General features: G+C 35.7%; 1 protein-coding gene across 1 annotated transcript; it reads left to right on the top strand.

Annotated features, from left to right (window-relative positions):
• Window positions 1-974: 974 nt before the first annotated feature.
• Window positions 975-4,651, top strand: LOC11430764 (G-type lectin S-receptor-like serine/threonine-protein kinase At1g11300). The gene is made up of 8 exons (XM_039830323.1): window positions 975-1,551; window positions 1,763-2,635; window positions 2,745-2,864; window positions 3,056-3,261; window positions 3,336-3,552; window positions 3,660-3,897; window positions 3,992-4,139; window positions 4,235-4,651. The coding sequence occupies exons 1-8, from the start codon at window positions 1,116-1,118 to the stop codon at window positions 4,532-4,534; spliced, it is 2,538 nt and encodes an 845-aa protein (XP_039686257.1). The 5' UTR covers window positions 975-1,115; the 3' UTR covers window positions 4,535-4,651.
• The last annotated feature ends 13,681 nt before the right edge of the window (window positions 4,652-18,332 follow it).

The following is an 18,332-nucleotide window of genomic DNA, read 5'->3' as shown; positions in this document are numbered from 1 at the left end:
AACTTTACAGCAGGAAACCTAGTCTGTAAAATTATCACGAACCTTAATATTATCATAAAACTCTCTAAAAACTTTAATTCGAATATGATATATCGAAATTTTTAAGTTTAAAAATCTGAAAGAGGAATTAAAAATGAATGATTTTAAAATAGGAGGACAAATTTTGTGACTAAATGAAAATAGAAGGAATGATCAAAACTGTAATTAATCCTTCCATATATTTAACAACAATTATATTCACAGTAAATTGAAAAAGTAATATTTAAAAGTGATTTTAAAAGACAAGTTTTAGACTAAATACCATTTGACGTTTGAAATATTTTTACTTATATTTCAGAGGGAATACGTTTGAATGATACTTTGAATATTCATCAGCTGCTAAGAAATTCACCAGCCCTAAAGTTGATTTTTGCCTTCAAATTTTGAGAAAATTCAATACAAATTGACCGCAATTGTCTTTGCCACACGTCAGTTTCTTCAATGGTGACTTGTATCCCACATATATGCCAAGACACAGTCCAATATACGCCTAAAGGATACCATAAAATGCACCCACATTAAGCAAATGATATGTATTTTTAACTTGACCACAACCACTCAAACAAAGATATAAAGTTTAGAGAATGATTTCACGATGAATCAGGTTATCTTTCGTAGAAATAACCGTCAAACAAATAAAAAGATCTTCAGATATGTTTCTTTATGACAAACCATGTCATACTATCCCGACCTACCAGTTTTCACCATAGAAGACATCAAATGATAGGCTCCTCATACGGAGTACTCTTTGCCTGGATTGAGACTCCAGTCCCACTTGTCTCGACATTATCCTCCAAGAAAATATTAGACAACAACATACTACACTATACATCATTTTAGTTCTTTATATTATTTTGGTTAAACCTTTTTTTAGAGGCATTTTTAGTCAAACCTGAACTGGGAATTAAATTCAAAACACGGTAAGAAAAAGAAAAAGAGGTGTGGAAAAATGATGTATCTATCTGGTGTTATTCCAACTTCTGACTTGAAAAGTTCAACTAAATAGGTAACTACAGTCCCCTCCCTATGTGCATATAATAACCAGACCATGAAATATATAGTGAATTAATCTAAACATGTTGGTACTCCTTGTGCAAGTAAACATGTTACATATTTTATTCTTCCTTTCAACTCTTTACATGATGATCGAAATTGGTAGTGCTTCTATGTACACAATTACATCTTCTCAATTGATCAAAGATTCTGAAACTATAAGCTCAAATGATGATGCATTCAAGCTTGGATTCTTCAGCCCCATGAACACAACAAATCGCTACGTAGGAATCTGGTATCTCAATCAATCCAACATAATATGGGTAGCCAATAGAGAAAAACCACTACAAGATTCTTCTGGGGTTATCACCATGTCTGATGACAACACAAACCTTGTAGTACTGAATGGACAAAAACATGTTATATGGTCCTCAAATGTCTCCAACTTTGCATCAAATTTTAATGTCACAGCTCATCTTCAAACTACTGGAAACCTCGTCTTGCAGGAAGACACTACAGGTATTAGAGATATAAATAGTTATTGGTTAATTTATACTTTGATATTAGTTAACTTTATATGGAAGTCTTTAATAAGAGATTCGTGTAGAAAGTAAAATCGAAATCATATTGTTTTAATGAAAATGCGTGTTTATATAGAGAATTCGTTGTTAAACTTAATAATCGGTTAAACAATTAATTAACTATTAACTAATTATATCTCTAATAACAGGCAATATAATATGGGAGAGTTTCAAACATCCATCTGATGCATTCCTTCCAAATATGAGCATTAGCACAAACCAAAGAACAGGGGAAAAAGTAAAACTCACTTCATGGAAAACTCCTTCTGATCCAGCTATTGGGGAATTCTCTTTTAGCCTGGAGCGTCTCAATGCTCCTGAAATTTTTGTATGGAACCAAACAAAACCTTACTGGCGCTCAGGTCCATTTAATGGTCAAGTGTTTATTGGATTACCAAGCCGTTTGTTGTACATTTCTGCATATCTGAATGGATTCAGCATTTCAAGGAAAGATAATGGAAGTCTTGTTGAGACTACGTATACACTGCTAAATAGTTCTTTTTTTGCAACTGCTGTGGTGAATTCTGAAGGCAAGCTGATTTACACTTCATGGATGAATAAGCATCAAGTTGGAACAACTGTTGCTCAACAAAATGAATGTGATATTTATGGTTTTTGTGGTCTTAATGGAAACTGTGATTCGACAAACTCACCAATATGCACATGTTTGACAGGTTTTGAGCCGCGAAATGTGGATGAATGGAATAGACAAAATTGGATAAGTGGGTGTGTGAGAAGGACATCACTGCAGTGTGAGAGGGTGAAATACAATGGAAGTGAATTAGGCGGCAAAGAAGATGGTTTTGTGAAGCTAGAGATGACAAAAATACCAGATTTTGTACAACAATCATATCTTTTTGTTGATGAATGTAAAACTCAGTGCTTGAATAATTGTAATTGCACTGCTTATGCATTTGATAATGGAATTCGTTGCTTAACTTGGAGTGGTAATTTAATTGATATAGTCAGGTTTTCAAGTGGAGGCATTGATCTTTACATACGCCAAGCGTATTCAGAACTCCGTGAGTATTCATAGTTCATAGCTATTTTTGGGTGTAGTGAATTTATTAATTATTATAGAAATATATTTCTAGTCAAATTACAATATTGTGATCTAAATTATGTTAACAGCTACAGATAGAGATGGGAAAAAAAATGTTACAAAAATCATCATATCAATGGGGGTAGTGGGAGCAATTATTTTTGCTACTGCAGCCTATTTCTTATGGTCATGGACTTCTAAATATGCAGGTATCTCTAGAATTTTCACGTTTTCTTAATTATTTGCTTACTTATAATCATTAATTAAACTAATAGGTAACAATGTAACATGTGTAAAGCTATTTTTCTAATTTAAGAAATAAAGAAACATCCTTCAAAATGTTTGTGTTTCTGTTTATTTATTCTTTTGATTATGTATTTGGGATTATAATTGAAATCAGCAAGAAGGAAAATAGAAAAGATGTTGGTGTCGAGCACAAGGCAAATCCATCCAGAAAACCGAAATGCAAGTCTTATTGGAAATGTGAAACAATTGCAACAAATAGAGGACCTTCCTTTATTTGAGTTTCAGAAAATTTCAAGTGCAACAAATAATTTTTGTTCACCTAATAAGATTGGCCAGGGTGGTTTTGGTTCAGTGTACAAGGTAAACTAAGTCATGTGAAGTTTTTATCTTTGATTAATATTTTGTATTATATGTTCTCATATTTCTGAAAAAAATATCAGGGAGAATTACAAGATGGACTGGCAATAGCAGTGAAAAGACTTTCAAAGGCATCAGGACAGGGGTTAGAAGAATTTATGAATGAAGTGATTGTGATTTCCAAGCTTCAACATCGCAATCTTGTTAGACTTCTAGGCTGTTGCATCGAAGGCGAAGAAAAGATGTTGGTCTATGAGTACATGCCTAATAACAGTTTAGATTTCTATCTATTTGGTTAGCACATCTTAACTTGTTCTTTCCTGAAGTGGTTTTAATACTGAAGGAAAGAAGTTGCATTTTGCTAGTTATGATTACTTAGTTACTTACCGATGTCTCTACAGATCCAATAAAAAATAAGATTTTAGATTGGCAAAAACGCTTATACATAATTGAGGGAATCTCTCGCGGACTGCTTTATCTTCATAGAGATTCGAGATTAAGAATAATACATAGAGACCTAAAGCCGAGTAATATTTTGTTGGATGGAGAACTGAATCCAAAAATATCCAACTTTGGCATGGCTAGAATCTTCGGAGGTAGCGAAAACGAGGGAAATACAAGAAGGATTGTGGGAACATAGTAAGCATGTTTTATCTTTATATACACGTCCTTATAACATTGCAATTAAAGAGCCATAATATATATTTAATTTGATAATGAAATTTAAATGCAGTGGATACATGTCTCCGGAATATGCAATGGAAGGGCTGTTTTCAGAGAAATCAGATGTATTTAGTTTTGGGGTTTTGCTCTTGGAGATAATAAGTGGTAGGAAAAATACAAGTTTCTATAATCATCAAGCACTCACTCTCTTAGGATATGTAAGTCTTTTTAAATTTTCGCCCATAGATTCATATTACAGCTCAATATTATGTAAGTCTTAATTTTTCTTGTTTTTTTTTTTGGTTTTTTAAAGACATGGAAACTATGGAATGAAGATGAGGTTGTAGCTTTGATAGATCAAGAAATATGTAATGCTGATTATGTGGGTAACATTTTGAGATGCATACACATTGGACTTCTTTGTGTGCAAGAAATTGCAAAGGAGAGACCTACTATGGCCACAGTTGTTTCAATGCTTAATAGTGAGATTGTTAAACTTCCTCATCCATCTCAACCTGCATTCCTTCTAAGTCAGACTGAGCATAGAGCAGACTCAGGTCAACAAAATAACGACTCGAATAACAGTGTCACTGTCACAAGCTTGCAAGGCTAGAATACATATGATGGAATGAAGCATGACTCTCAAGAATTTAATGATATATACCTCTATATAGTAAAAATATTAAGTTGTACAGCTGTCATGGACAAATCTTGTCCATCATAAAATTGATGGAGCATAATCCATCATTTTTCCGAAAGCATGCTACATCTAGCAAAAATGTTGAAAATATGAGTTCTGTGCCGGACGAGAGGAGGAAGAAAAGAGGGTTGTTTGTATATAAGGTGAGTGACAGAGTACAAATATTGGACCTGATCTTCAAATGGTTATGTGCTAAGAGTCCTTGTAGGGATAGCTGTATTGATGATTTTGCTATCTGTGAAGCCAAAACACTTGTAATATTGCGTAGAAGATGCTGCAATTTACAAATCACCAATATGTAAACTTTGATTACACCACAAGAGTATATGTCACGACCCAATTTCAGGTCATGACCGGCGCACAGGCTAACACTAACTCATGATATATTTAGCCTGGCAAGCCTAATAAACTATAACACTTACACCTTTCTAAAATACTAAAATTTTGGTAATGACTCATAAGCTTTCACGACATTTAAAGATACAAGTTTATTATCACAAAGTATATCTCATTATTAATCTCATTATTATCTCAATAGTTACATCATAAGTAAATCACAAAAAAATGGTCAAGACAGAGATCTACCACAAAGAATATATGTTTTTGGTAAACCTGAAAACTCCATGAGATTAATCTTTTGCAATCTTTGAATTCAAAAAATGAAACCAAAGAAATGGTGAGTCACAAGAATTCAATGGGAGCATGACAAACAAAGTAAAAATAATGGGTATGGGTAAGTGACGGTCTTTACCCAAACAATTTTTAAACTAAAAGTTTCATCATTTGAAAACTCATTCATGCTAAAAAAAAGAATACTTCCAATATCAAAGTCAATACTATTCCACAAAAATTCTTAGCATGATTCAACTGTTAGTCATACATAAAATTCTACAACCCCATCTTCAAATAAATATATAAAAATAACCATTTCAACTTGACTAATATCATTGATCTCTTTTCACTATTTGTACATAAACCACAATTTCTCTTCGTTGTGGCGAACGGTGATATACCACATTTCTCTTCGTTGTGGCGAACGGAGATATACCACATTTCTCTTCGTTGTGGCGAACGGTGATATACCACATTTCTCTTCGTTGTGGCGAACGGTGATATACCACATTTCTCTTCGTTGTGGTGAACGGAGATATACCACATTTCTCTTCGTTGTGGCGAACGGTAACTATTTCATTATTGTTACTATGAGCCGTACCTCATAGGCTACATTATCTCTTCGTTGTAGCAAACGGAGTTTCACATTCGTTACTATGAGCCGTTCCTCATAGGCTACATTATCTCTTCGTTGTAGCAAACGGAGTTTCACATTCGTTACTATGAGCCGTTCCTCATAGGCTACATTATCTCTTCGTTGTAGCAAACGGAGTTTCACATTCGTTACTATGAGCCGTTCCTCATAGGCTACATTATCTCTTCGTTGTAGCAAACGGAGATTTTATCAAATTTATTATTTATTTATTTATTTATTTTTCTATGATCATGTTACTCATTTCAAGTTTTTCTACTCATTTCCATTTTTCTGTGACTTTCTATAATTCACTGTGAGCATATTACTCAGACTGTATTTCAAATCATTACCATAATTATACATATCAATTGTCTTGATAAAATTTCCCTCCAACAATTATGCTAACATAAACATACTTATTAACATAAAAGAGATTTTAGAATAACTAATAATTGTACCTAGTTCAGAAATAATCATTCTACTATCTCATATCTATTCTGTTTCAAAAGTATCATTCATATGGCATAGTAGTCATGCTTGCACAAAAGACAAGAAATCATAAAAATGGTCTAATTATTCATGTTATCTCATTAAACTAACATAATCATGATCCATTCCCAAAGGTGGGTTCTAAGCTAAAGGAACTCACCTTGGCATTAGTCCCGAAATTTCAAGCAGCTTATCCACAATTTGCAGCTTTTGCTAGCTCCAAAAATCCATAATCCATTTTCCAAAATAGCTTATGTCTTGGCTTATAGATCTTGCTCTTCCCAAAACAAAACTCATCTGTAACGTACTCTCACTTCATCAACCAGCATACACGAAAATTTCCATTTCAGTCCTTGCACCAGAAGTACGCCGTTTGACTATTTAAGCACTTCCAAAAAGCTTAATTAGCAGCTTATGGCTTCTATCAAATTAGTTTCGACCCAGCCTTTAACAAAGATGTTCCAACATATATACTCAGAGCCACGAACCACTTATACAGCAGCTTAAACCACAACTTAGTCATTTAAGACATTTTGCTCAAAACAACTTAACTGACAGCTTATGCCCTCTAAACAATTCAATTTCTATTCTAATTTTCCAGAATCAAAGAAAACATGTATACATATCTCCTAACCCATTTCTACGAAATTTCATCATGTTATGCTTAATAATCACTTGTAATAGTTATAGAAACAACTTACACGTTTTAAGTCCTAAATTCTCACACCAATGCTCCTAGCTTATAATCATTCTTCACACCATGTTTCTAAATACCTTTACTACACATAATCATCTTCAATTACACATTCAACATACAACAAAGCTTACACTAAATAAATTTCCATGAAAAGGTGATCATACCATTCACCTTATGATTGATCCATTCTTTAATGCTCTAAGGCAAGCTTATAAGTTATTTTCCATGAGATTACAGTGAGATTGAAGACATCATGGAGGAAGGGGCTGTTGAGACTAAACATAAAGGGAGGAAGAAATTTGAAGTTTGTTTCTTGCTTATCCCACTCCTAGAAGCACATATACATGATTTCTAAAAAAAATTTATGAAAAATTGAGTGGGTGAGGGTGAGAAGAGGAGGCCGATTGAAAAGGTGGAAGAAGGGGAAAGAAAATTCTAGAGTTGGAGAGTAAAAGAGGTAGGTAGATTAAGTGGAAAAAAAAAAATCTCCAACTTTAAAAAAAAAAAAATCTTAAGTGCCAAATGACCACAATGCCCCTCAAGTGAAAAGACACAATCACCCTCCGTTAATATGTAACCATTAGATTCTTCGAGTTCATTGGAATAATGAGCGAGATGTTTACAGACTAATGTCTCATTTCTCAATAAATAATTAAGCCCTTTAACAATTATTTATGTTCTGACATGTAACTGATACGACAATTTATTACAAATTCAGCGAGATATTACAGTATACATTCCTAATTCAAGTATTACTATACTATGACTCTATGTTGGTATCAATGGGTTATGAGGATCAACCACCAGCAAGAAATGTGGTTTAACCAGTCTTTTCACCACATAAGAATGTGACTATGATGCATGTTAGGTTCACTGCTCAAAGTGCGGTTTTGTATCAGTCTGTGCCAACAGATCTTAAGATTGAGAAATCTTCAGGGGATATTGAGTTAGATGTATTGATTGTTAAATGATTCACATGATCAAGCTGGATCCACCGATGCAAAACAAGATGATAATCAGAGATTGCTTGCAGAAGAAGATATCGGTATGTGAAGTAGTCTAGCTGTAGGTATATGTGTTGAGAAAACCACACCAATAAAACTTGATGCGTAGAGCAAATTAATACCAAGTAATCAAATCAAGCGGGTAGCAAATAATCCAAACAAAAAAACAGCAAGAGATAAAAGGAAGAGAGAGAGAAAGAACACAAGATATTTGTTTACCTAGTTCGGTCTAATGATGACCTAGTCTGGGGGAGAGAGCAGCTCTCCGATCCACTATAATGAATGAGTTTCTTTACAAAGAGATAATGAGTTTCAAGAATCAGTCTTTAAACCTAATTCTACCCAAGTCCCAACCTCTTCCCGTGACCAAGAGACTCAATCCTAATAGTGTTTTGTTCAATGTGAATCAAAACAATCCCAACCCTAGAGTTGTTGCCAAGAGAGATTCTCTATAAACCCTAGTTTGTTTGTTGGTCTAAACCTTGTTTTTCTACACACTTTTATCATCTGATACAAGGCTGTATTTATAGTGGAAAGTAAACCCTTAAAAAACTGAAACAAATCTAACTGAAAATACGTTTTATTTTTATCTTCAGCGCGACCATCGTGACGCGATGAGGCTTCATCGTGGCACAAAAAATCCAGTGTCTTCCCAAGAATCTTGCTTCAACCATCGTGGCGCGATGCTTCTCCATCGTGGCACGATACTCCAGATTTCTGATTTTAAGTTAACTCTCACAATTCTCCACCTTGACTTCAAATCAGTGATGATGCCAGTTTAACCATCAATCACTTTGCTACTCTCTCCAATCATTCATCTATGCTTCAGTGAAGTTTATCAAGTCCAAGCAATGCTTGAACTTTGCTCTTGGTAATGATTTGGTGAACATGTCTGCTGGATTGTCTTCCGATGCCACTTTCTCTACCATGATCTCCTTTGTCTCAATCATGTCTCTGACGAAGTGCAAACGAATGTCAATGTGCTTTGTCCTTTCATGATACACTTGATGGTTTGCCAAATGAATGGCACTTTGGCTATCACAATGTATCTTCACACATCCTTGACTAATCCCCATTTCTCCAATCATACCTTTCAACCATATGGCTTCCTTGACCCCTTCAACAAGGGCTGTGTACTCTGCTTGAGTTGTTGAAAGAGCTACAACTGATTGTTGATTTGCCTTCCAAGTTACCGCTGTACAGAACAATGTAAACACAAAACCTGACAAAGATTTTCTAGTGTCTACGTTACCTGCATAGTCCGCATCCACATATCCTTCCAAAGCATCCCTACCTGGTTATGACCTTGTATACCTTAGGCCACCTTTCAAAGATCCATTCAAATATCTCAGAACCCACTTCAAAGCTTGCCAGTGCACTTGATCCGGATTTGCCATAAACCGACTTATCACACTGATTGCGTAGGATAAGTCTGGTCTACTACAAACCATACCATACATGATGCTTCCAACCCCACTTGCATAGGGAGTACCCTCCATCTTGCTTTTCTCTTCATCGGATTGAGGACACTGCTTTATATATAGCTTAGTGTGGTGACCAAGAGGAGTGCTAACGACTTTAGAATCTTTCATTCTGAACCGCTCCACCACTTTCCTCAAGTACCCCTGCTGAGATAAGAATAACTCACCTTTGTTCCGGTCCCTTATGATATCCATACCAAGTATCTTCTTTGCATTACCAAGATCCTTCATCTCAAATTCATCATTCAATCTTTCCTTGAGCTTCTGAATCTCTTGCATGTCAGAACTTGCCATAAGAATATCATCTACATAAAGGAGAAGGTAGAGAATGACTTTCTCATTCCTTCTCATCATGTAAACACAACTATCATAGTTGCTTCTCACAAAACCAGCCTTTACTAGGAACTCATCATACCGACGATACCACTGCCTTGGACTTTGCTTCAACCCATACAAAGATTTCTATTACAAACACACTTTTGTATTGTCTTCTACAAAACCTTCTGGTTGTTGCATATAGATAGTTTCTTCCAACTCTCCATGTAGAAATGTGGTCTTCACATCCATTTGTTCTAACTCAAGATCATACATGTTAACAATCGCCATAAGTACCCTTATAGAACAATGTTTTACCAGCGGTGAAAAGATTTCATTGTAATCAATCCCTTCCACCTGAGTAAAACCCTTAGCTACAAGTCTTGCCTTATACCTTGGTGCTTCGACCCCTGGTATACCTTCTTTCTTCTTAAACACCCACTTGCTTCCCACTACCCTTTGATTCTCAGGAAATGAAACAAGTTTCCAAGTCTGGTTCTTCTCCAATGAAAGCATTTCCTCATTCATTGCCTTCAGCCAGTCCTTATTTTCATTGCTTTCTAATGCTTCCCTGAAGTTCTTTGGTTCCGAGTCTTGCAATTCTTCAGCCGCATTCAAAGCATAATAAATAAGGCCAGCATAACCGTATCTCTTAGATGGATTAATATGTCTCCTCTCCCTATCTCTTGCTAGCTGATAGTCAGGATTCACTATCTCTTGGCCTTCACCCTCATCAGGTACTGGAGTCTGATCATCCTCTTCCCTTTCATCAGTGATAGGCTCCACCTCAAACTGAAGTTTCTCTGTCCCCGTTTCCGAGCTTGCATCCAGGTCTTTGCACTTCATCCCCATGCGGGTCTCATCAAAAGTAACATCCCTGCTTATAATAAATTTTGATCCTCCAGGTTCCATCTTCCACAGTCTATAACCTTTCTCACCTTCAGGATAACCCATGAAAATACACTTCACAGCTCTAGCATCAAGTTTGTCTTGCCTGACATGGGCAAACGCTAAAGCTCCGAAGACTTTCAAGTTAGAGTAGTCTGCCGATCTCCCACTCCAAACCTCCATAGGTGTCTTGAGATCTATCCCTGTTGATGGACATCTGTTAATCAAATATGCTGCAGTACTAACAGCCTCTTCCCAGAAAATCTTGGACAATCCTGCTTCCAACAGCATACACCTCACACGCTCCAACAGAGTCCTGTTCATTCTTTCAGCAAGATCATTCTGTTGAGGTGTGTATGCCACGGTTCTATGCCTCTTTATACCTTTCTTCCTGCAAAACTCATTAAACTGTTCTGAAACAAACTCCAAGCCATTGTCAGTTCTCAACACTTTCAGTTTGGTACCAATCTGATTTTCTATAAGTATATTCCATTCTTTGAATTTTTCAAAGGCATCACTTTTATTCTTCAGAATGTAAACCCATACTCTTCTAGAATAATCATCAATGATAGACATGAAATATGAACCTCCCCCATGAGTCTTCGTCGATGCTGGACCCCAAAGATCCGAATGAACATACTCAAAAGGCCTACTAGATTTATGCACCCCCACTCCAAACTTCACCTTGTGTTGTTTGCCTAATGTGCAGTTATCACAGAAATCTAGCTTGTTCAATTTTTCATTCCCTAGCAAACCTTGTTTAGCTAGCTCCACCAAACCTCTCTCACTGACATGACCTAACCTCAAATGCCAAAGTTTAGTTATGTCCAGAGTGTCAACACTAGCAACCGATGCATTTGCTATTACGGTAGAACCTTCTAAAATATATAAACCATGTATTTTAGACCCTTTAGCCATAACCAATGCACCATGAGAAATTCTCATCACACCACGTTCAATTCTAGTGCAATAGCCTAGACCATCAAACATGCTTACGGATATTAAATTTCTCCTAAGTTTAGGAATATACCTCACATTCTTCAAAAGGAAATCACGATCATCAAACATTTTGAGTCGGATAGTACCCATACCTTGAATTTTACAAGCCTTATTATTACCAAGGCGAACTACTCCACCTTCTTTCAGCTCTAACGTTTCAAAGTACTCCTTTCTTGGACAAATGTGATAAGAGCACCCAGAGTCCAAGACCCAGCTCTTTTCAGGTTCCCAACTTGTCACAGTTAGTGCTCCAGCACTCTCATAACCTTCATCTTTGCTTGCAATCTGAACGGATGAATTTCCACCTCCATTGTCCTTTCTCTCCGGACAATCCTTCTTGAAGTGACCTGGATTATGACAAATAAAACATTTGTACTGTGTTTTATTGCCATCACCCTTCGACCTAGACTTTGACCTGGAATTCTTGCCTTTCCCTTTTCCTCTGTTTTGACTTCTCCCCCTTGAGACATTCAAGCCTTCTCCACTATCATCAACCTTCAACTCTTTGAACTTGGTTAACTCTTTGGTTCTCAAAGCTGCTTAAACTTCCTCCAAAGTGATAGTGCCCTCTTTGCCATAAAGCATAGTATCCTTGAAATTCTCAAAGGACCTGGGTAAAGCACACAGTAGGTGTAAGGCTTTATCCTCGTCTTCCAGATTAACATCTATGTTCGCCAAATCATCAATAATCTTATTGAACTCCGTCAGTTGCTCCATTATAGGTTTTGACTCCACCATACGATAAAAGTAGAGTTGTTGTTTCAGAAATTGCCTATGTGCCAAAGACTTGGTCATGTATAATGAATCAAGCTTATTCCACATAGACACAGCAGTAGCCTCCCTTGATACTTCTTTCAACACCTTATCCCCAAGACACAGAATGATAGCGCTGACCGCCTTATCATTCATCTCCGTCTTCTCAGCAGGTGTCAGATGTGCAGACATCTGTGCTTCTCCCTTCAAAGCTTCAACACACTTTTGTTGAATTAAAATTGCCATCATCTTCACCTTCCACAACCCGAAGTCGTTACTACCGGTGAACTTTTCAATATCCCACTTCGAACCCATGATACCTGGTTATTGACTTGACCTTTGCCCCACGGTGGGCGCCAATTGTTGTGAATTCGTTGAGAAAACCACACCAATAAAACTTGATGCGTAGAGCAAATTAATACCAAGTAATCAAATCAAGCGGGTAGCAAATAATCCAAACAAAAAAACAGCAAGAGATAAAAGGAAGAGAGAGAGAAAGAACACAAGATATTTGTTTACCCAGTTCGGTCTAATGATGACCTAGTCTGGGGGAGAGAGCAGCTCTCCGATCCACTATAATGAATGAGTTTCTTTACAAAGAGATAATGAGTTTCAAGAATCAGTCTTCAAACCTAATTCTACCAAAGTCCCAGCCTCTTCCCGTGACCAAGAGACTCAATCCTAATAGTGTTTTGTTCAATGTGAATCAAAACAATCCCAACCCTAGAGTTGTTGCCAAGAGAGATTCTCTATAAACCCTAGTTTGTTTGTTGGTCTAAACCTTGTTTTTCTACACACTTTTATCATCTGATACAAGGCTGTATTTATAGTGGAAAGTAAACCCAAAAAAAACTGAAACAAATCTAACTGAAAATACGTTTTATTTTTATCTTCAGCGCGACCATCGTGGCGCGATGAGGCTTCATCGTGGCACGAAAAATCCAGTGTCTTCCCAGGAATCTTGCTTCAACCATCGTGGCGCGATGCTTCTCCATCGTGGCACGATACTCCAGATTTCTGATTTTAAGTTAACTCTCACAATATGGTTAGTATGTTGTGTATATTAGGGTAGTTTAGCTTTCATCTAATCCAATTTTGTTATGCTTAGTCAGCATACCAAATTGGAGTTAGTTAGAGAAGTTCAAAAGTTAGTTAGCTAGCTTTAGAGGTATAAACACCTTCCCTTGTACATTTTTTCATTATCATCAAATATATGAGATTTTTTTGTTGGATATTTTAACAGTTCTGAAAGGGTTTATTGTTATGTAGAAATGTAAACAGACATGCCACAAGCAAGACAATCTCAGATTATCTTTCCATTTTTCTAATTGTTATTATTATTATTTGTTCTTTTTTTGTTAAATTTTGACATATTTTTCATGTCTTTTGCGAGTTTGCCATATTTGAAATGATGTGATTCTGTTATCGGTCCCAATATTATTGTTGATTGTTGTTAAGGCGACTTCCACGGCACGTCTACAAAAGGACGAGTTTATTCAAGTTTTTCTTAAAAAATAATTGAAAAAATTTGTTTTTACTTATTTTTTTTGAGCAAAACTAAAAATATATTAAAATCTTCTAAAAAAATGAGAATATACTAAGAAATTACATATAGGTTTTGGAAATTACATATAGTTCTCTAGAGGGAACATGTCTGAATATTCAGATGCTAAGAAATTCACCAGCAGTTGATTAGTGCTGCCTACCAATTCGAGAAAAAATAGTTTCTTCCACCTGTGAGTTTATTCATTCACTTGTTTTTTTTACTAATAAAACTTAAATTCCTCTTCAAATTGTCATGTTTACTCTTGACGAATTTTTTTTGTCATGTGTATGTAATGACGTTTAGAACTTCAAATCCGTTGAATTATTAGTTTTCCATTTATAATAATGGAAGGGTCAGGAGGCATTTATGGAGCTACCAATTGAGAGAAACTTCGTACCTTATGTAGGGTGATGAACATTTTGAATTATATAATCCGAAAAGTTTAAAACATGATTTTTTTTTCCTGATCCACATTGCACCGACAGTTCAGTTTCTGTGGTCCAGGACGCCCATAAACCTCTATAAATAGGTGTCCCTGTTTTCATAATCAATAAACCACACATAAAAAAACTATGGAAAACTCGGTCTTTGATCCGAAAACCAAGGTAGCTGCAGTTTACTACAATGGGTGGAAAACATACCATCTGTTCAGGATTCGTACTGATGTCACCCTCTCCAGGTTGAAGGGTCAGCTGGATCAAATCAACCGTCAACTCAACTACAGAGACACATAGAGGGTGGATGGTGTTGAGTATCGACCTCCATCGACTGACTCAGCCGGGAGTGCGCGGTCCAGCCAGATAAATATTAATTAGCTGAAAGAGAGAGTAAAGAAAAAGGACAAAATTAATTAGCTGCAGTTGGTATTGTTTTTGGGGAAAAATTTAGGTACAATTCTTTAGGTGCAATGTTTTTAGACACTTTAACTGCAATTGCTAAGAACCATACGGAAAATACCTAAAAAATTATACCTAAGTTTTGTCCTTGTTTTCGCTATTCCTTTCACAAAGAGAGACTATTCTTTTATTTTTGATTTAAAAAAGTATAAGAACTGCATTTAATCTAAATTATGTCAAAAGAGAAATAGTTGTGAAAAAATGACGTGGTTGGATCTATTCAAAATGTCTCAACTCACAAGTAACTTGGAATCGTCAAATTCTATTGTCACTCTTCAATTTCAAAATAAAGGAAATCTTGTTTTGCTTAAAGACACTACACTACAAATAGATAAATTAATATGCAGGGGCAAATTAAAGTGAAAACTTAAGCAACTACAAAGAAGCTTATTTAACAATAAAAATTGTCAAAACAACAATAATTTTTTTTTTTTAACCATTGTGGTGAGTTTTGAAGGCAAGTTGGTGGTCACTACATGCATCAATAGGTATCAAGTTGAGAAACAAGCTATTCAGCAAAATATAATTGTGATGTTTATGGTTTTTGTGGTCCTAATGAAAGCTATGATTTGTAAACTCCGGTAATATGTTTGAAAGGTTTTTGTACTCAGAAATGTGATGCGAAATATTTTAAATGATGTGTGGTACGACATGTAAAATTACGGTTTGGATTTCTAGCTGTAACTGTAACTGCGTCTTCCCGCCGTTTGATCTAAATGAATGTTTGAGATTGTTTTATCATATGAACTGAATTTAAAATCTGAATCGTTCGATCTTAAATCAACGACCACGATATGTTACAAGCGTGAAACAACATAGAAACTTTGCAGCAGGAAACTTGGTTCGTAAAATTATCACCAACATTAAAATTATCATAAAATTCTCTAAAAACATTAATTCAAATATGATATGATCGATATTTCTAAGTTTAAAAACCTGAAAGAGGAATTAAAGCTGAATGATCTTAAAATGGGAGGACCAATTTTGTGATTAAGTGAATATAGAACGAAGGAGTAGAACCATAATTAATCCTTCTATATATTTAACAACAATTTTATTCACAATAAATTAAAAAAGTAATATTTAAAAGTGATTTTAAAAGACAAATTTTAGACTAAATACCATTGACGTTTTAAATATGGGAAATGCTAACTTGTGCCTTTGAGGATCAAGTTAATAAGTTAAATGCAGAAACTTTTTGTTGGAATTCGTGCATTGCATTTAATTTTTTATATTTTATTTAGTTAAATGCACAAATATTAATGAAATATTTCTATTTTGGGATTGATTAACCTGTGCCGTTAAGAAAAAAAGACCATTGGAGTTAATTTGAATATGAAAAATAACTTGATTCATCGTCATGGAGTTGCTATGAAAAATGACGATGAATCAAGTTATTTTTCATAGCAATAACCACCAAGCAATTAAAAAGACCTTCAGATGTGTTTCTTTATGCCACATCGTGTCATAGTATTCCGACCTACCAATTTGCACCATAGAAAACATCAAATGATAGGCTCCTCGGACGGAGTACCCTATACCTAGATCGAGACTCCAGTCCCACTTGTCTTCAACACCATCCTCCAAGAAAATATTAGTCAACATACTATACACTCCCTAATTTGCTTCTCCTTCCATGCCAAAAGCCTATGCTGCCTCTTCGAACCATCCTCACCATCATTCAACCCTAATGTATACATCTCAACTATCGTCACTTCTCTGTAACCACTGGTCCGACCAAAATAATGACTTGGTCCCATCACCGACAACACGCGCGTGCGCGCACACACACAAAGACACCTGTTATCATGGTTTTGGGGTGCCAAGCCATTAATTGGACTTGAACCTTTTGACCGTTGATATTCTCTATTTTTTTCTTGGGAAGGGCAAAATTGAGAAAAACCCTTAGATTCTAAGTTCGGGGGTCGTTTTCGCTACGGGAAGGTGTTAGGCATCCGGAGCGATTATGGTATTCCATAAGAACCGCTCTCCTGAGTTTATTTCTACGCTTTAGTTTTATTGCTTATTTGTAAAAAGGAAGGTATGATTAGTGAAGAGTGGGGGTGAGAAGAAGTAGAATTTGATTTTTTTGTTTCGGCTTGGATGAGTTTTGACTCATTGCCTACGTACCCTTTTAAGGGATCAAAACCGATCGTAGTTCATTCTCAAAAAAATGGTTTTTGTTTTTGTTGGTTGATTTTAAGTTTGAAAAGAGATTTTGAAGAATAGAGATGAGAGGCCTCAAGGGCATTAGATTTAGCAAAAAAAAGTGAGGTTTGATTAGTGATTAAAAAGAAAGTCTAAATGATTAAGATGAATTGAATTTTTCTTAAGAAAAAAGAAAGAAGAAAAATGAAGTGTTGACTTCATATTTATTATGAAAATTTTTGAAGTGAAGTTCAATTGTTTTTTTTTTTGAAAAAAGATGGATTTTCTCTAAGTGTTTAAAACCTAAACGCTTATTTAACAATACAATCCTATGCATACATCTAAAGTGAGTGTGTGCGTGTCGGTGCGCCATAGTGTCCATAGTCCATATTACAACATTGCCTAAATACATTCTATGGCCCCTTTGCCAAGCTACAAACCAAATGGTAAAATATTACATCACCGAATGAATTACAATTTGTAAAAAGGGAAAACTAAACTAACGGATACAATAGTGAAGATAATGAAGTGCTATGAAGTGATCAACATGAAAGGAAACGTTAGTAGCAAAATAGTAAAAAAGAATATGGCATGAAGCGATAGAAGAAAGTATGGCATAAGACGGTAAAGTGACGATGAAAATAAGCCGGAAACATGTGATGAATAATGCGCATGAAGCTAAAATAAGACCCAACACATCAAAACAGTGACATACACATAGCAAACAGTAGCAAAGTTCACATGGAATGGTATGCAAATCAAACATGACGAACACGAACATTATGCACATGAAGTAACGGGTAGAAATGCGAGAAAAATGACTTAAAGTGGTAAAAACCCTAACAAAACAACACATATGTTTTTACCAGTCTTTTCCAAGCGAAATACCACTAAAAATTATCAAGAAAGTAGTAAAAATTACGTGGTAATTTCCTCGGATTTCATGGTAAAAATTTGGAGCAAGCAGGGGTGCAGGAAGCACAGTGAAGTGGTGCAAGTAGCAGATAACACACAGAAACGTAAAGAAACAAAAGCCCAAACCAAAGCCCAATCACTAAGAGATCCGGATGCACAGGGAGCGTTGGATTGATCCAGGGAAGGAAACCCTAGATCCAACGCTCAGGATCGAAGGGATTGGACCGGTCTTGAACCGGTCCGGTTTAGTTGTCTATAAAAGGGAACTAGCACCGGTTTAATTCATTTTCACTCCCCTTTCTCTCTCTACACTCAGAGCTTCTCTCTCATCTCT

This window comes from Medicago truncatula, chromosome 2 (assembly GCF_003473485.1).
Source record: "Medicago truncatula cultivar Jemalong A17 chromosome 2, MtrunA17r5.0-ANR, whole genome shotgun sequence".
NCBI classification, from domain to species: domain Eukaryota; kingdom Viridiplantae; phylum Streptophyta; class Magnoliopsida; order Fabales; family Fabaceae; genus Medicago; species Medicago truncatula.
The sequence above is the reverse complement of the archived record's forward strand: the minus strand, read 5'-3'. Positions and strand labels throughout refer to the sequence as shown.

Coding starts and splice junctions, on each gene's coding strand:
- LOC11430764 (XM_039830323.1), top strand. CDS start 1,116: ATGTTGGTACTCCTTGTGCAAGTAAACATGTTACATATTTTATTCTTC. Junction 1,552..1,762: donor CTTGCAGGAAGACACTACAG/GTATTAGAGATA, acceptor CTCTAATAACAG/GCAATATAATATGGGAGAGT. Junction 3,262..3,335: donor GTTTTGGTTCAGTGTACAAG/GTAAACTAAGTC, acceptor TTCTGAAAAAAA/TATCAGGGAGAATTACAAGA.